General features: G+C 47.4%; 1 protein-coding gene across 3 annotated transcripts in view; it reads left to right on the top strand.

Annotated features, from left to right (window-relative positions):
* slc6a11b (solute carrier family 6 member 11b) overlaps positions 1 to 15,357 on the top strand; it is a 209,323-nt gene extending 193,966 nt beyond the window's left edge. For all 3 annotated transcript variants that reach the window (XM_072472598.1, XM_072472596.1, XM_072472597.1), the window contains exons 12-15: positions 8,272 to 8,374; positions 12,214 to 12,314; positions 13,506 to 13,676; positions 14,230 to 15,357. In XM_072472598.1, coding sequence (XP_072328699.1) covers positions 8,272 to 8,374; positions 12,214 to 12,314; positions 13,506 to 13,676; positions 14,230 to 14,388 — 534 coding nt within the window. In that variant the 3' untranslated portion in view covers positions 14,389 to 15,357. The remainder of the gene's footprint in view (positions 1 to 8,271; positions 8,375 to 12,213; positions 12,315 to 13,505; positions 13,677 to 14,229) is intronic.
* The last annotated feature ends 4,453 nt before the right edge of the window (positions 15,358 to 19,810 follow it).

The raw sequence follows: 19,810 nt of genomic DNA, 5'->3' as shown, positions 1-19,810 counted from the left end.
GGAGAGGGAGCAGCCCCAACTCGTGGTCCACGTTGGTACCAACGACATAGGTAGGAAAAGGGATGGGGATGTAAGGCAGAAATTCAGGGAGCTAGGGTGGAAACTTAGATCTAGGACAAACAGAGTTATTATCTCTGGGTTGTTACCCGTGCCACGTGATAGCGAGACGAGGAATAGGGAGAGAGATGAGTTGAACACATGGCTACAGGGATGGTGCAGGAGGGAGGGTTTCAGATTTCTGGATAATTGGGGCTCATTCTGGGGTCGGTGGGACCTCTACAAACGAGATGGTCTGCATCTACCAGAGGGGTACCAATATTCTGGGGGGGAAATTTGCTAATGCTCTTCGGGAGGGTTTAAACTAATTCAGCAGGGGCTTGGGAACCTGAATTGTAGCTCCAGTATACAGGAGGTTGAGAGTAGTGATGTCATGAGTAGGGTTTCAAAGTTGCAGGAGTGTACCGGCAGGCAGGAAGGTGGTTTAAAGTGTGTCTTCAATGCCAGGAGCATCCGGAATAAGGTGGGTGAACTTGCGGCATGGGTTGGTACCTAGGACTTCGATATTGTGGCCATTTCGGAGACATGGATAGAGCAGGGACAGGAATGGTTGTTGCAGGTGCCGGGATTTAGATATTTCAGTAAGCTCAGGGAAGGCGGTAAAAGAGGGGGAGGGGTGGCATTGTTAGTCAAGGACAGTATTACGGTGGCAGAAAGGACGTTTGATGAGGACTCGTCCACTGAGGTAGTATGGGCTGAGGTTAGAAACAGGAGAGGTCACCCTGTTAGGGGTTTTCTATAGGCCTCCGAAAAGTTCCAGAGATGTAGAGGAGAGGATTGCAAAGATGATTCTGGATAGGAGTGAATGCAACAGGGTAGTTGTTATGGGGGACTTTAACTTTCCAAATATTGACTGGAGACGCTATAGTTCAAGTACATTAGATGGGTCCGTTTTTGTCCAATGTGTGCAGCAGGGTTTCCTGACACAGTATGTAGATAGGCCAACGAGAAGCGAGGCCATATTGGATTTGGTACTGGGTAATGAACCAGGACAGGTGTTGGATTTGGAGGTAGGTGAGCACTTTGGTGATAGTGACCACAATTCGACTATGATTACTTTAGTGATGGAAAGGGATAGGTATATACCGCAGGGCAAGAGTTATAGCTGGGGGAAAGGCAATTATGATGTGATGAGGCAAGACTTAGGATACATCGGATGGAGAGGAAAACTGCAGGGGATGGGCACAATGGAAATGTGGAGCTTGTTCAAGGAACAGCTACTGCGTGTCCTTGATAAGTATGTATCTGTCAGGCAGGGAGGAAGTGGTCGAGTGAGGGAACAGTGGTTTACTAAAGCAGTCGAAACACTTGTCAAGAGGAAGAAGGAGACTTATGTAAAGATGAGACATGAAGGTTCAGTTAGGGCGCTCGAGAGTTACAAGTTAGCTAGCAAGGACCTAAAGAGAGAGCTAAGACGAGCCAGTAGGGGACATGAGAAATCTTTGGCAGGTAGGATCAAGGATAACCCTAAAGCTTTCTATAGATATGTCAGGAATAAAAGAATGACTAGGGTAAGAGTAGGGCCAGTCAAGGACAGTAGTGGGAAGTTGTGCTTGGAGTCCGAGGAGATAGGAGAGGTGCTAAATGAATATTTTTTGTCAGTATTCACACAGGAAAAGGACAATGTTGTCGAGGAGAATACTGAGATTCAGGCTACTAGACTAGAAGTGCTTGAGGTTCATAAGGAGGAGGTGTTAGCAATTCTGGAAAGTGTGAAAATAGATAAGTTAGCTGGGCCGGATGGGACTTATCCTAGGATTCTCTGGGAAGCTAGGGAGGAGATTGCTGAGCCTTTGGCCTTGATCTTTAAGTCATCTTTGTCTACAGGAATAGTGCCAGAAGACTGGAGGATAGCAAATGTTGTCCCCTTGTTCAAGAAGGGGAGTAGAGATAACCCCGGTAACTATAGACCAGTGAGCCTTACTTCTGTTGTGAGAAAAATCTTGGAAAGGTTTATAAGAGATAGGATGTATAATCATCTGGAAAGGAATAATTTGATTAGAGATAGTCAACAAGGTTTTGTGAAGGGTAGGTCATGCCTCACAAACCTTATAAAGTTCTTTGAGAAGGTGACCAAACAGGTGGATGAGGGTAAAGCAGTTGATGTGGTGCATATGGATTTCAGTAAAGCGTTTGATAAGGTTCCCCATGGTAGGCTACTGCAGAAAATAAGGAGGCATGGGATTCAGGGTGATTTAGCAGTTTGGATCAGAAATTGGCTAGCTGGAAGAAGACAAAGGGTGGTGGTTGATGGGAAATGTTCAGACTGGAGTCCAGTTACTAGTGGTGTACCACAAGGATCTGTTTTGGGGCCACTGCTGTTTGTCATTTTTATAGATGTCCTGGAGGAGGGCATAGAAGGATGGGTGAGTAAATTTGCAGATGACACTAAAGTCGGTGGAGTTGTGGACAGTGCGGAAGGATGTTACAAGTTACAGAGGGACATAGATAAGCTGCAGCGCTGGGCTGAGAGGTGGCAAATGGAGTTTAATGCAGAAAAGTGTGAGGTGATTCATTTTGGAAGGAATAACAGGAAGACTGAGTGCTGGGCTAATGGTAAGATTCTTGGCAGTGTGGATGAGCAGAGAGATCTCGGTGTCCATTTACATAGATCCCTGAAAGTTGCCAACCAGGTTGAGAGGGTTGTTAAGAAGGCGTACGGTGTGTTAGCTTTTATTGATAGAGGGATTGAGTTTAGGCGCCATGAGGTCATGTTGCAGCTGTACAACACTCTGGTACGGCCGCATTTGGAGTATTGCGTCAATTCTGGTCGCTGCATTATAGGAAGGATGTGGAAGCATTGGAAAGGGTGCAGAGGAGATTTACCAGAATGTTGCCTGGTATGGAGGGAAGATCTTATGAGGAAAGGCTGAGGGACTTGAGGCTGTTTTCGTTAGAGAGAAGAAGGTTAAGAGGTGACTTAATTGAGGCATACAAGATGATCAGAGGATTGGCTAGGGTGGACAGTGAGAGCCTTTTTCCTCGGATGGTGATGTCTAACATGAGGGGACATACCTTTAAATTGAGGGGAGATAGATATAAGAGAGATGTCAGAGGTAGGTTCTTTTCTCAGAGAGAAGTAAGGGCGTGGAATGCCCTGCCTGCAACAGTAGTGGACTCGCCAACACTAAGGACATTCAAATGGTCATTGGATAGACATATGGACAATAAGGGAATAGTGTAGATGGGCTTTAGAGTGGTTTCACAGGTCGGCGCAACATCGAGGGCTGAAGGGCCTGTACTGCGCTGTAATGTTCTATGTTCTGTGTTCTATGTTCTATGTAAGTAGAGTGGTTGATGGGGAGGGGAGCAGAGTGGAGGACCCGGCAGGACTGAATAAGGTATTTCGGGACTTCTATAGTAAGCTGTACACTTCAGAACCCCCGGAAGAGCCGGAGGAGATGAAAAGGTTCCTGGATGGACTAACCTTCCCAAAAGTAGGCAGGGGACTAGTGGACGGGCTGGGGACCCTGATTAGAGCGGAGGAGGTATTGGGGGGCCTAAAGGCCATGCAGTTGGGGAAAGCCCCGGGACCGGATGGATACCCAGTAGAGTTTTACAAGAAGTTCTCGGAGATAGTGGGACCGGTCCTGACAAGGGTTTTTAATGAGGCAAGGGACAGAGGGACCCTGCCACCGACGATGTCACAAGCCACCATCTCGCTGATACTGAAGCGGGACAAGGACCCGGAATCCTGCGGGTCATACAGGCCAATCTCCCTGATCAATGTGGATGCCAAGCTCCTGGCCAAGGTCCTGACGATTAGAATTGAGGACTGTGTACCGGAGGTGATTGGGGACGGTCAGACAGGGTTTGTGAAAGGCAGGCAGCTGACAGCTAACTTGAGAAGATTGCTTAATGTGATCATGATGCCCCCGACGGGCAAGGAGGTGGAGGTAGTGGTTGCTGAGAAGGCCTTCGACCGGGTGGAGTGGGGCTATTTGTGGGAGGTGCTTGGACGGTTTGTGTTTGGGGAGGGACTGGTTAATTGGGTCAGACTATTGTACCAGGCCCCAAAAGGTAGCGTTAGGATGAACAGGATCATGTCAGATTATTTCAGACTACACCACGGGACCAGACAGGGGTGCCCACTCTCCCCGTTGCAGTTCACGCTGGCCATAGAGCCATTGGCGATGGCGTTGAGAGCTGCGAAGGGGTAGAAGGGAATGACATGGCGGGGGGGGGGGGGGGGGGGGGGGGTGGAACATAGGGTCTCTCTCTATTCGGACGACCTGCTCTTGTACGTGTCGGATCCACTGGCCGGGATGGAAAATATACTGGAAAGATTGAGGACGTTCGGCCGGTTTTCAGGGTACAAATTAAATATGGCCAAGAGTGAGATGTTTGTGGTGCGGGCGAGGGGCCAGGGGAATAGACTGAAGGAGCTGCCATTTAGGCTGGTGGAGGAAAGTTTCCGGTACTTGGGGATACAGGTGGCACAAGACTGGGGCAGGTTGCATAAGTTAAATTTGACGAGGGTGGTGGAACAAATGAAGAGGGAGTTTTGGATATGGGATGCACTCCCGCTGTCACTGGCGGGGAGGGTGCAGACTGTAAAGATGACAATCCTCCCTAGATTTCTGTTCATCTTCCAGTGCCTCCCAATCTTTATCCCACGGTCCTTCTTCCGAAGGACTGGCAAAATCATCATGAGCTTTGTCTGGGCGGGAAAATCCCCGCGATGAAGAAGGCGATGCTTGAAAGGAGCCGCAGGGAGGGGGGACTGGCATTGCCGAGTCTGATCAACGACTACTGGGCGGCTAACATAGCCATGATAAGGAAGTGGATGGTGGGTACCGGGTCTATCTGGGAGCGAGTGGAGGCGGCTTCGTGCAGGGGCACCAGTTTGGCAGCCCCGGTCATGGCTCCCCTACCGCTGTCGCCGGCCAGGTATTCCACCAGCCCGGTAGTGGGGGCGGCTCTGCGGATATGGGGCCAGTGGAGGAGGCATGTGAGGGGGCGTGGGTGCATCTGCCTGGGCTCCAATATGTGATAACCATCAATTTGCCCCCGGGAACATGGATGGAGGGTTTCGGACATGGCGGCGGGTGGGGGTGGGGAGGGTGGGCGATATGTTTCTGGAGGAGAGCTTTGCGAGTTTGAGGGGCTTGGAGGAGAAATTTGGGCTGGTATGGGGAAATGACTTTAGGTACTTACATATGCGGGACTTTGTACGCAGACAGGTTCCATCCTTCCCACATCTCCCGCCAATAGGGATCCAGGACAGAATAGTCTCCCGAGGAGAAGGAGGAGAGGGTAGAGTCTCGGATATCTAGAAGGTGCTCATGAAGGGGGAAGAGTCCCAGACGGAGGAACTGAAACTCAAATGGGAGGAGGAGTTTGGCAGGGAGATGGAGGACGGGCTGTGGGCGGAAGCTCTGAGTAGGGTAAACTCAACCGCAACATGTGCCAGGCTCGGCCTGATTCAATATCAGGTCGTTCACCGAGCCCACATGACGGTAGCTCGGATGAGCAAATTCTTTGGGGTAGAGGGCAAGTGCGCTAGATCGCGGGAGGACCAATGAACTATGTTCACCTGTTTTGGGCATGTCCTAAGCTTAGCGGGTACTTGGAGGGATTTGCGGGGGTCATGTCCCGGGTGCTGAAAACAAGGGTGGTGATGAGTCCAGAGGTGGCAATTTTCGGGGTTTCGGAAGACCCGGGAGTCTAGGGGGAGAAAGAGGCCGATGTTCTGGCCTTTGCTTCCCTAATAGCCCAGTGGCGAATACTGCTGGCATGGAGGGACTCAAAACCCCCGAAGACCGAACTATGGCTTTCGGACATGTCAAGTTTTCTGGGTATGGAAAAAATTAAGTTCGCCTTGAGGGGATCTGTACTGGGGTTCGCCCGAAGGTGGCAACCATTCATCGACTGCTTCGCGGGAGAGCGAACGTCAGCAGGGAGGGGGGGGGTGGGGGGGAGGAAGGGGGGGGGAAGGGGGAGATTAGAGTAGAGAAGGGATAAATAGGCGGGTAGTGTCTAGGGGAGAGGAGCGGGCATGTGCAGTATGGTTTGATTGAAGTCTTGGTTTTATATTGATGTTTGCACATTTCTGTTATCTGTAACTGTTTACAATGCCAAAAAATACCTCAATAAAATTGTTTGTTAAAAAAAATTTTAAAAGTTGTTCTGATTTACGCCGACGTGACCCGTGGTTACGTCGGCGGGACTTCGGCCCATCCGGCCGGGAGAATATGGGCAGCCCCGGAGTCCATTGTCTCGCGCCCGCCCCTGCCATTCCCTTAACAGGCAACATGTACAGATTGTGTGAGAATTTGAAACCCTGTTCAGCCCAAGATCAAGAAGATTGGAATTTAGGAACATAAATAAATATTCTTCTTCATGTCTGCTCTGCCATTTCATGAGATTGTGACTGGTCTGTGTTTTCACTCCATCTACTCACCTTTGTTTTATAATCCTTAAAACACTTATTTAAAAAAGCGGTAGACAGGATAATCAAGGGTGAGAGGCAAATAGTACAAAGAAAAGTCATGATGATTAAAAATGGCAAAAAAGCTGACAGCTGACGGCTAAAGGCTTCATATCTCAATGAATGAAGCATCCTGAAGAATGTGAGTTCCAAAGGTCAGCCGGCCTGGGTGCCAAAGGACTGCCAATTCGCAGGAGTGGGTCCCAGGAAAGCAAAGTTTGACAAACACTGATTTAGTGAATGGGGACATACTACCACCACAGCACTTTTGGGAGGGTAGGTGGTCAAAGTGTAGCCAGATGAAGATATTTTTGTACAGGGCAAAAATGTCACCACCTGCGAAGTAATTTTCATTCAAAACCAGAATGTCAATGCATTCATCCAGATCAAGGTCATGCCTGACAAGAGCCCTGCTCGCATGGAGATGGCTCGTGAGATTAGCATCCAGCAGGTATGTTTCCGGGCATGAGGGGAGGTGAGAGATAAGTGGTGAGATTCTCCGTTTGGGAGACTCCCGGCAGAGGAGAATTGCGCCCGTTCTACAATCCTCTTGCGCGTGCAAATCGGGACGCAATTCAGTCTCCCTCGCCATGCAAAGTTATGCATGGCATCGAATACGAGGTTCCTGGGGAATTAAAATGGTTGCACGATAGTGAGGTCCCACAGCCGGCCACTCCCCCCCCCCCCCCCCCCCCCCCGCACCGCAAATCAGCCCTGAATCCTGCTCTCCCCCGCAAAGCAGCCCCCACCCCCGATTGCCTGGGGTGCGGGTGCACCCCCTCTCCCCCCCCCCCCCCCCCCCCCCCTCCCCCCAAAGTATGGGCGTGACCCACCCTGCCCATCCCCAGGGACCTCTGTAAAAGGGAGACCCTACAGGGACCCCTGTAATAAGGAGACCCTTAGGGACCCCTGTAATAGGGAGACTTTTTAAAAACAAAAGATAACCAGATAAAATGGCCAGCCTTAAAAATAAATGTCCTAATTTACTGAATGCCATGCACATCTGAGCAGGGAGGTACCAAGCGGAAAACAGAGGGACCAATCTTGGTCTCATTATTGTTCCTTGTTGTGATCACGGCAGCAATGAGATGGCAGACTCTGCACTCAGCTCCAGCCAACATCCTGCCCCTCGCAATCTTGGAGTTGGCCAGATAATAGGTGTCCAGCCTCCCCACCCAGAATAGGTAGGAACCTCGTGAATTTATGTACCTCAGGATCCTATGTCACACATAGGGTCCCAGTGGGCTGTGGGAGGGCTGCCCAAGCACGTGCCAGGCGGAACGCAGCATGGCGTGGTCTCGCCAATGGTCCTTAAAGGGATCGCTGGTAGCTGCACCCAAAATACTCCAGGTAAGTTCATTTAACAATTTTCTTCTGGGACCAGGCGGCGCACTAATGCGCTGACAGCTCAGCATTCTTATCTAAATAAAGCCTGACCACCACAATAGATTAGGACCGCCTGCCCAATCTGCACCCGAAATAAATATTCTGACCCTTCAGCTCTTCTAAGTCAAATAACTTGGATATTACGTAATCGCGAGGGCTCTAAGTAGGAGTTCGTTTTCCTCAGATGCTGGTTGATTTTTCTGTAAGTTCAACCTTTTGAACTGCCGTTTATTGTATTGATTTGCATTTATTGGTTTACAGTTGGCTGCCATCTTTGAAAATCATGTGTGTTTAGTTCACAATCGACTTCAAATGTTTTCTGTGAGACAATTCTGTCCAGTGGAGCAATTAACAGTGGCAAAATAAAACACTAAACTGTCTTCTTTATATTTTGAAAGGGAGGAATGTACGTCTTCCAGCTCTTCGATGCATACGCTTCGAGTGGCATGTGTCTTCTCTTCGTTGCCATTTTCGAGTGTATTTGTATAGGCTGGGCCTATGGTATGTCATTCACAATACATTGCATATTTGTTCTTTGCCAGTGGGTTAGTGATGAATCCATGAATTGTTGAAAAGACTTGCTGGAAATTGGTTTGTTAAGTTCCTTGTAACATATTGGATAATATAGGGCAGCACGGTAGCACAGTGGTTAGCACTGTTGCTTCACAGCACCAGGGCCCCAGGTTCGATTCTCGGCTTGGGTCACTGTCTGTGTGGGGTCTTAACGCTCTGGCTGTGTCTGCGTGGATTTCCTCCGGATGCTCCGGTTTCCTCCCACAAGTCCTGAAAGATGTGCTGAATAGGACATTCTGAATTCCTCTCTGTGTACCCAAACAGGCGCTGGAATCTGGCGACTAGGGGATTTTCACAGTACCTTCATTGCAGTGTAATGTAATGACAATAAAGATTATTATTATAGGACAAAAGGTGCAGATGGAATGTTTTAGGTACGGGTAGGAAGATGGAGATGATTAGTACCAGCCAAACCTTTCTAAAACCAGAGGGCAGATTTTGTGGGTGGCAGGGTTTCTCGCCCAGTCACCCAAAGAGTCGGCAATGAACGTGTACCCAGCTGCCCCATAGCGATTTAACACTACGACTAGTGGTTGGAAATTACATTTCAACCCGTCAATAGGGGGGAAGTTGCACCCCTGAGAGCTGCCAGCTAATTGGATTGGCTAGCAGCTCAGTAACCCCAGGGGTGCCACCAGGAGCGCTGGCCATTGTTGGGATTACAAGCAGTCTCCAGATTCTAAATGCCAGAGCCCCGGTAGGTGTAGGGCCTTAGGTATGAATGGGAAAGGAGGCCCTGGGGGTGGTGGGAAGAGGAGGAAGAGGTCTTGATGAAGAGGCCAAGAATCGGGTGGAGACCATGGTAGGTGTGAGGGATTGGGGGGTGGGGTTGGCCTGGAATGATGCAATCTGGAAAGGGAGCTGGTGGTACAATTGACCCCTTTCCTGCCTGAGGTCCAAGCAAGATGATCTGGGCTTCGCCCACCCCCAATCTGCCCCCCCTCCCAATCACTGACCTGCTGCCGGCTCAGAGACTGGGGCCGGGGGGAGAGCAGGGTAGGCAGCTCTTAGGTGGCCAATCAAAGGCCACTTAAGGGCTTCAATTGGGGCGAGAATAGGCTGGGCACCCGAGGCTTCGTTTACGACAGGCAGGCAGGAAGGCCACCCAGGGAATTTTACAGAACCCCAGCTGTAAACCCACTGGCAATAATACAATCAGTCCTCTACTTCGGGCATAAATCCATATTTTCTTTAAACTGGAAAGATAAAACAAAAACTTGATCTGAAGATGTTTACAAGTGAGAAAAGGAGACTACCCTACTAGTGGAACAGTAGATGGCGCTATCGTAAAAGAACCAACACCTTTCCGGCCCTTTTGGTGTACATCAGAGAAAAGAAAGAAATTACTTTTATAATAATGTCCTGGAATTTGCAGCTGTAATGATAGTGATTAAGTCAAATGTTCAGCATAATTACTCTGTGAAACTGAATGCAGTTTCAGGTATCTACACATGTGCAGTCAAACGCAGGACTCCAAAATCTCTGCTCCTTCACGAGGTGCACTGTTACTTGTACGTGGAAATCAATTAGAAATCAATTCATTAACCTTCCATATTTTCACTATTATTTTCATTGTGCAAACCCTTGTTAGATGAGATGCAGGTTAGGTTTTTAACAGCATCAAAGTCATAATTGTTGCTCAACAACCTGCAGACCCTGAAAAACAAATTTTAAATTTATGGAATGTCAAATTTCGCCATTCCATGATTTTTTTAAAAATCCCTAGATGTTTAAAACAATCAGAAGCGTAAAGTTTATTTTTGGATTACAGTAGAAGCTGCAATATCAATGTGTGGTACAAATCTTTATTTTGTTTCCTGTAAAATCATAGAGTCCCCGGCTCTAGCTGCAGACACAGCCGGAGAATTCACAGGTCTGTTGCCGCGCATGGCGGCGGCCGACAGCGGCCGTGCCGTGCAACATGGCGCTGGCCACGCGAAGTCCCGGCTTGCCAAATAGTGCCCCCTTTGGCCAGGGTCGCTACCCATGGACCACCCCCCACCAGTGCCCCCAGTAGTCCGCAGCTGCCACTCCGAGTTCCTGAACAAATATAGGACACGCGCCCCACGCCGTCAGGAACTCGGCCCATCGGGGGGAGGACCTCCGGTAACGTCCTGAGGCCGTCTCGACGGCGTGCGGTGTACTTGCAGAGTTTGCCGTTTTGGAGGGGGCGGGGCATCACAAAAGCAGCACTGCCCCCGATATCACCAACAACAGGGGATTCTCCGACCGATCGCCAAATGCGGAAAAATTAACTTGTTACTACCTGGTTTGCTGTCTATTGGAATTGTTCAATGTAATTGCTTGACCTGCTTGATGATATCACTGTTGCTAAATTACAGAGGTCAATATAAGACCCATGTCACAGCGATTGCTCATTTTGTTTTTGTGGGCAGCTTTCTCCGAGAGGTCAGCAGTTAGTGCCACTGCTGACTAATATTTGGACCATTGGGCGGGATTCTCACACCGGGGCTGGGCCGGAGAATCACCGAGACGGGCGCGAATCGCGCCACACCGCCCTGACGCCGGTCCGCCGATTCTACGGGGAGTGGAGAATCGCCGCCATTGGCGCTGGCACAGTCGGCACGGCGCCAGTCGGGGACACTCTACGCGGCCCCCCCCCTGGCGATTCTCGGCCTGGAAAAAAAGCCGAGTTCCGCCAGCGCCGTTCACACCTGCTCTTACCCGGCGGGACCTCTGGGAGCGGCCTGGTGGGGGGAGAGAGAGGGGTCCGACCCTAGGGGGGGCTTCCGGTGTGGCCTGGCCTGCGATCGGGGCCCACCGATCGGCGGCCTGGCCTCTCGGGCTGGGGGCCTCTTTTGTTCCGCGCCGGCCCCTGTAGCCCTACGCTATGTTGCGCGGGGCCGACGCGGAGAAGGGAGCCACTGCGCATACGCAGACCGTTTGAAGCTGGGGATCGGCAGCTGGAGCGGCGTGGGTCGCTCCAGTGTTGTGCTGGCCCCCTGTAGGGGTCAGAATCATTGCTCCTGAGGCCATGTTGACGCTGTCGAGAAATGCACCGGCGTTTACAATGGTGTCAACACTTAGCCTCAGGATCACAGAATCCCGCCCATTATGTCTAGAATATAGACAACTGAATTCTCCCTCAAACTCAAACCCTAGATTTTTATAAATTATTCTGCTAAATAGCAGATCCTCCTGCTCTGAGAAAATCAACGTTTCCTGAGAAACATAGGGCTGACCATTTAAGACTGAAAATCTATTCACAGCCTCACTGTAAGCCCTCATTGTTATTTGCTTTGGTAAGCCTCCCTGGATAGCTCATGAGTGATGAATTCACGCGTAGATTACAGCTGGCCAGCATACGCAATGAAGATAGATTTTTAAAATGTATTTCAAGTGGAAGGTATTTAATATTTTATACCTCTGACTTGCTCTGTTCTTTGGATTTCAGATTTGTATCTGAAAGGTAATCTGTGAAGCTAAATTAGGAAGGAAACAAAATCAGTGTAATTTAGCAACTGTGGAAATATCCACAGTTGGCTTTGTGCAGAATGTCCCTTGAGCCACATACAACAGACTGCTTTAATAGCTTCTCTTCATTTCTGCAAAATGAAATAATTCCACAGTACGCCTGCCCATACATGTGCAAGAGAAATTGTAGACCCAAGTATGTGTCACCAATCAGGTCAGATAATAATGATTGTAAAATACTGCAATAATATTAAATCATGCAGATAGTGGCGCAGCCTGTTTTATGTATGCTGTGATACTTGATATTTCCCTAATCTCTCATATGTTCACAGGAAGTGATCGGTTCTACGATAATATTGAAGACATGATTGGGTACAGACCATTAATTCTATTTAAATGGTGCTGGAATTTCATCACTCCCGGCATATGTTCAGTAAGTTCTTAAGTTGTTACTGCACCTTTTGTCAATGGCTTTCATTTAACATTCAATTCGGATAAATATTGATCATATGCATTTTTTTCAATATTAAGTAACATTTTGAAATATAATTGCACTTCACATCCCCTAATTGTCTGTAATAATTCACACATTCTGAATCATAGAGTTTTACAGCACAGAAAGGTACTTTTCGGCCCATCGTGTCTAGGGTAGCCATCAAGCGCCAATCTATTCTAATCCCATTTTGCAGCACTTGGTCCGAAGACTTGTACGCTGTGGTGTTTCACGTGCTCATGTAAATGCCTCTCAAATGTTGTGAGGGTTCCCGCCTAATTGCTTTTAATTACTTCTCTAATATGTAGTTTGAAATCTGCAGTTTACTTCTGCACCCAATGCAGTTGTGCTTCTTTAGCAATCATTTTTTCTTCATAAATGTATTCATATCGGTATGTTTAAAATTAAGTACTTACCCCATAACAACACAAATGCGATTGTTAATTTTTTATTACTAAAACATACGTCCACCAAATTTTCTTTTTTTTTTAATGAAAAGGAAAGCTGGGAACATTGGTGCAAAGGCAAAATAGTTTGGATTTTGGAAATCTGCAACAAAAGGCAGAAAATACTGAAAGAATACTCAATAGTTCAGGTCTCATCTGAGGAGAGAGGAACAGAGTTATTGAGCTGTGGTTCCCCAGGCCCATGGGGGTGGTGATGGAGGTTGGGGGTAGTGGGTGTGAAAGTTTGGAAAGGTGTGAGCTGGGTCAGCATCCCACCGTGCTCCAGCCATCGAGTGCCTTTCTGGAGACCGGCTAACAGGTTCAGCAGCAAACCATGCAGCGGTGGCAAGAATCCAGTTAAGGATCCACTGATCTCCTTCAATTTTCCAGGCTGCAAGAGAGTTTCACAATGGTGAAATGGGTTTCCCCGCCTGCATGGAGTGGCCACAATGGGAAATCCCATTGGCACATGGCAGGAACGGAGAATCCCGCTGCTGGTGAGGCGTGCCGCCGAGGAACACGCGGCTGGCAGACCGGAGAATCCCACCCACTATTACTTTATAGTGCCGGGTAAATGTACCCAGAGTGAAATGTTTGGGAAGCAAATTTTATGTTTTGCATCAGCACGTTAGAATATCTGAAGCAACTGTTAATCTTAAATGTTGTTTCATCTTTTTCCTTTCAGGCGATTTTCATTTTCTTCATTGTGAGGTATAAACCACTTAAGTATAACAACACGTACACCTATCCAGACTGGGGTTATGCGCTAGGGTGGGCCCTGGCCCTTTCTTCCATGGTTTGCATACCTCTTGGATTTATCTTCAAATTATGGACGACTGAAGGAACCTTTCTAGAGGTAATTAAAATCAGTTTTGTCAGCATTATCATTATTGTTCTCAACCCAGTAAATGCTGTTCATTATGAATTGCCTGCTCCTCACCAAGTAGTCAACCAGTTGGTTTGTTGCTTCGTTTTTGCACCAAGCTAAGCGATGTGGGGTCATCCTTGTACTGGGGGGGACCCAGAAAATCTTCGGATGGGCGGCTGAATTGCGCTGCAGGAGTGGCCAACTGTGGGACCTCGCTATTGGGCCGCCCACTCAAAATGGCAGCCAGAGAGCGGGATTCCCGAGGGAATCCCTCTCAATCCTGGCCCTGCATAAATTTAGACGGCGAAGGATTGGGAATCGCTTCAGGAGCGCAGGTCAGGTGCAATTCAGTTCCGGCAGGAGAGCGTACTCTCCCAAACGGAGACTTTCGCCCTAAACCTGGTCATTTCATTATGGCTAGGTAGAATGGTACAGTAACATCAGGCAGTCCTCACCTTCATACAAGGGGGAGAAAATAATCAGGTAAACAGCCAATACTGTATTGCATTCTTTAAAATCGTTGTTTTGATTACAATTTCAGAGAATTAAGAAGCTTACAACACCGAGTCCAGACTTGCGGCGAAGAGGAATCGGACCGTCCAATGCAGACACGTGCTGCAGCATAATTAATGAATGTGATGGTAAACTTAAAGGCGATGGACGTATTCCTACCATCACAGAAAAAGAGACGCACTTCTGAGAAATTCCCTGGTCTCTTTTTGAAGAAAAACAAGAAAGCAAAATGACATCACTTAATTATAGAGGCCTGCTTGTTTTGCACAAACTTTATTAACATGTTAATTCAAAAATAAGCATTATATACTTGTTTAAAAGTGACTTTTTAATGATTGTATAAGTAACTGATTATATTTGGTACTTGATATTAGTGAACTCATGTAATAATGTGACACTGGTAAATGTTTTATAGAAATTCTCACGTTGAATCGATGTATCATGTGTTGTAAAACTTTTCTGCTTGGAACTCTTTTTCATTATGGAAGGCACAGTGTCTGGTGGACATTTTTGCTCATCTGTAAGTATGAAAAAGGCCACTCCGAGTCACACTGCATGTTTGTGAGGTCATTATTTTTGAGCTTCCTACCTATGTTCATGTAGGTAGGTACAACAAAGGTCTCCGATGTTAAGGAGGCAAATTAAATACGATCCTTCAGCTGTCACTTCGGAATCATTTTTTGATGGAATTTGTTATTTAAAAAGCTTTCAAATTTACAATATTTCTATAGATATGACTTTCATCACTTGTATATTTTCCCTAACCAAAGTCCCATAAGCCTAAGCATACCTATTTCATTGGCATGGTCCAAGATATTATATTACTAAAGTGTTCTGCTTGTAAATGTCTGCTATTGATACCGAATAACCCACTACTGATATTTTTTACAATTTTTCAACTTTCCTACTGGTGTTTGTTATTTTCTCAGACAAATATTCATGAAATTGTTGGGGGGAGGGGGGAATTGGTTCTTTTTAGTTTCTGTAAAGATTTTTGGTACATAGTAAAGCTAAGTAATCTTCCCTTTTTAAAAGAATCTGCAGTATTAGGTGTGGTGGCAAGTTATTTCACACACTGGAGAGTTCTGTGGCACAAAATTTTATTGTTTGCTTACTCATCATTTTTAAAGATAAATAAAGTTCTCAGTTTACCTCCCCGCTGCTCACTTTGTTGTGGAACTGATATATATATAGCCTGGAGTGATGGGGCAGAAATGTATCATTGTGTGTGTATTGTTGCAATTAAAGTTTCATAGGAAATCGAAAGTTACAAAACCAGAGATTTAGGTAACGTCTGTGTAAGTGGGTGCAAACTGCTTGAGGGCAAAGAGATCGGAGTACAAACTTTAATTAGACAGTTCAGCCTACCTCCTTCAGTAGCAGCTGTGTGTGAGCCAACAAGCCAAGGAAGGAGAAGATTTGCTCACTCATTTGCTTCCGACAATTTCGCTGCTTCGCTCATCGTGGTCTTTTTCAGTTACATTTTAAAAATGTCTGAAGTAGGACCTTATCCAGCAAGTACCCAAACTGGGCAGTCAAACAGAGAAGGAAAATACAGATTTTTGTACGCAAAGCTCCAAGCCGTCCTTGAGGAAATTGAACCAAAGAGACACGGTTCCTTCATACCCCTTGCAACAAGCAGCCCGGGCATGCTGCTCGACAAACCCAGTGAGGGAGATGGCACTTATTCTGAGTGTTGACCCTCTTCCTTGTGCACCCTGCGCACTTTTAAAGCAACATTTTTAACTGAGACTTCACAATGTATTCTGATTTTGTAATGTGGGGGAGGGTGGAGTTGTCAACGTGATGACGTGCTGTACTCAGCAATTTGCAACTATTGTCATCTTGTTACCTAATGGTAATTACTAACAGCACAATAGAAAAACCCCTCCTGGGTTTGAATTGGCTGCTACGTCTAGATCTCTTACAGCGCTCGCATGCTACCCGTGAGAAAGTTCCCAGTTGCCATCCTTCCTTTCATTTACTCTATCCCCTTACTGGGGAAATGAAGACATAAGCCTCTCAGGGACAGATTATTTCAGGGGATATCCCCAATTTAAACCCCTCAAAAAGACAATGGATCACATTGAGCCGCTCTTTTCTTGCCATGAGAGACGATCATGTTGGTGGCACATTGCCAGTTTCATCAGAGTAAGTTGATATCCGCATCATCACCAGTACCTCGATAAACCAGGGGCGGAACCGGGTCGGAGAATCGGCGCGAATCGCGCCACGCTGCCCCGACGCCGGGACGAGCGCGGTGCCAGTCGGGGTATGCGCCAACTCCAGCACGGGCCAGCACGCCGATTCGCTGGCCCGAGCAGCCGGCACATGAAATCCAAGTCCAGCCGGTGCTGTTCTAACATCCTCTGAGCCGGCGGGACCTCGGCGTTGAAGGGTCCGGGGGCGGCCTGTGAGGAGGGAGGGGGGGGTCTGACCCCGGGGGGGGAGGGCCTCCGTGGTGGCCTGGCCCGCCGCGATTGGGGCCCACCGATCGGCGGGCCAGCCTCTCTGGCTGGGGGCCTCCTTTCCTCCATGTTGGCTCCTGTAGCCCTGCTTGGCGTTGGGGCCGGTGCGGGGAAGAAGGCCACTGCACATGCGCTAGTTGGTGCCGGCCGAACTGCGCATGCGCGGGGCGGGATTCACACCCCCCCCCCCCCCCGGCGATTCTCCGACCCGGCCGGGGGGGGGTCGGTGAATCCCGCCCACTAGTGTTTCTGAGGATGTGATACTGGTTGATTCACAGTGCACAACAGAGCCTGAGGATTGGGAAATTAGTTAACATGTCCAACCTTCCAAGTGGAGATTGAGGAAAAGACAATTTATGGCCATGAAGTGGAGGGATCCAAAACTCATTGGTTTTCATCCAAAAGGGAGAGCATTCCAGAATCATCAAACCAATGCTCAGGCTCTGATGTCGGTCGTCAAGGGTATGCAGCAACTGATTGGTGTGACCCGAAGTTGAAAATTATCCTCTGCAGCAACATCAAGGAAACATTTTTTTCATTGCAGGGACCAATGAAATGTGTGGAACTTTGGTTGGAAACTGGACTGTTGGACATCTGGAGACTTTTTTGTGAGACATCTTGGAAGTTAAGAATCAACGGTAAAACTTCTTTTTATATTGTAGAGCAACAGACTCCAAAATAAACAGGACGGTCTCATGTGTCAAGCTGAAAGAGCAACAATCAAAGTCACAGATTTTACTGCAAGAACAATATTTAATCTGTCACTCTGACCTCTCAACATGTGCTATCTAACCTTCCACTCCAAGGTCATGTGAGCCCAGATGTAGTACAGAATGTAGCTTAAGAGTGCCTTATACGAGGAATGTATAGTGTCTAATACTCAAATTCACACACATAATTATCATCATGACATCTCCTTTCACACCAAAACATGCCCATGATTTTTCTACTTTGTGCATGTAGCTAAGGATCTGTCCCATACTAAACATAAATTTTGCAAACAAACAAAGCAAATCATTATTTTCGTAATCACTGAGTAAATTAATTTATTCAATTGTGAATGTCAGATAGGTTTCGAACATCAAAGTCCAAGATAGTTTGCCTTTTGTGCAGTATTTGAGTTTCTGGAACTGCTGTTTCCAAGTTCATGTTCTGTTGCCAAATCACACAAAATCTTCATATCATTTGGGTGGTCTCCTCTCACACCGAGGTCTACCTGCTGTCTCAGGAACTCTGGTCATCAGGTCAGGATTAAGAAATGTCATTGTGCTCTCCGGGCCTGATGATTTTCCCTCTGGACAGTGTGCTGTCCGCCTGCTGTCAGCATCGTTGGCTTAGACTTCTGGATTGCTGGATGCCAGCTTCTCAGCCCCTGCGTCTGGTTCATCTGCTGCCGTGTCTTTGTTATCACGATACTTGCTGCCACATGAAGAATTTCTGTCATACAGTCCTCCTCTGGTGACTGCACAGTTACACTGTTTCCCTTCTTGGCGATGACAGTGTAAGGCTTGGGGTAAGACGGGGCATTCATCTCACTCGGACTCACCCGTCCAAGCAGTATGTCATCACCAGGCATCACGTCAATATTCCCTTGCTCCCCTTCTGTGACCTGCATAAAACTTGGCAGCACCATTTTTTTCAATATCATGATCGTGAGTCTCCTGCAACACTGATGTCCCTCAGCTCTGACACCTTGGTGTGTGTTTTGCATCAATATAGCAGCTCAACTGAGCGCTTTTCCATCGTAATGTGTGGAGTCGCTCTATACATGGCCACATACGACAGCAAAGTGTCCTTCCAATCTTTGTCCTCAGCCTGTGCCAGCCTCATCCATTCCACTAATGATTGGTTTTGGCGTTTCACTTCCCCAATTTGCCTGTGGCCATTTTAGGTGTCTGGTGGTGAATGCCTGTGAATCTGGAAAGGTCCAGAAATGAATTCTGTCTCACTGTCAGAGTGACTAATCGCGCCTTGAAAATATTTCAGTTAATGCAGACACCATTTTCTCGGCTATTGTAGATTTCATCACAACATAGTACCATCCGTAACAGTAAATCACCACTAGTATGGTCTCTCCAGATGGAAATGGGCCTAAGAAGTCAACTGTTCCATTATTCCCTGGTCTAGCCAGTAACGGTGTGCTGCATACAGGTTCTGATGATTGGGCCTACAGACAAGTTGGCATCCATGACATGTTTCAACAAATTGCTCCACACATTTCTCCCTCTCTGGCCACCGTATTTTGGTTTGTAGGTTTTGCTTCATGCCAAACAATCCCAGGAGCCCCTCATGAGCTTCCCTAAGCTTTTGTGGCACTACAAGTTTGCTGCTTCTGAGAACACCACTTCCCAATTGTGCAAAGTTGGGATGTATAACTATGTGCGCCTTGACTGGGCAATTCTCCCAGTTTCCATTTTGGATTCTCTGGTGACATTGAATTCTGGATCTTTGTCTGACTCACTTTCAATCTCTCTCTTTGTCATTTTTCTGGGTGCTGCATGACACAATTTGGTGCTACATTACACAACCTGTGCAAACCATGCAGCTTCCATCTCTAGTTAAGGGTCAGTGTGCTTGATCCTTCCTCAGTAGTCGTGGACTTTAGGTCAGAGATGTTCATCTTTCCAGCAATGTAAACCATCTTGCACCTGTAGTGTTGGAATCTCAAAGCCCATCTTGCGATTCTGGCACATGGATTGGATCAGGGAGAATAAAGCATCTTTAATGGCTCGTGATCTAATTCAAACTCAATGACAAACAAGTATTCATGGATTCGTTCATATATTCACACCAATCCTAAATCCTCTTTCTCCACCTGAGAACACATCCTCTCCACATCTGTCAGAGATCTACTCACATGGGCAATGATTCTCAGGCCATCAGCATGCATTCGCACCAGTGTTGCTCCTAATCCTATTAGACGAGCACTTGCTGTACAGTATTGATCTCGTTTAAGGAAAGTTATAAATGTGTTAGAAGCAGTTCAGAGAAGGTTTATTCGGCTAACACCAGGAATGGGTGGGTAGTCTTATGAGGAAAGGTTGGAGAGTAGGCTTATATTCACTGGAGTTTAGAGGATTAAGAGGTGACTTGAATGAAACTTTTAAGATCTTGGGGGTATTGACAGGGTGGATGTGGGGA

The sequence above is a fragment of the Scyliorhinus torazame genome, chromosome 13, assembly GCF_047496885.1.
Source record: "Scyliorhinus torazame isolate Kashiwa2021f chromosome 13, sScyTor2.1, whole genome shotgun sequence".
Lineage (NCBI taxonomy): Eukaryota > Metazoa > Chordata > Chondrichthyes > Carcharhiniformes > Scyliorhinidae > Scyliorhinus > Scyliorhinus torazame.
Note: the sequence above shows the minus strand (reverse complement) of the source record. Positions and strands in the feature narration are given on the sequence as shown.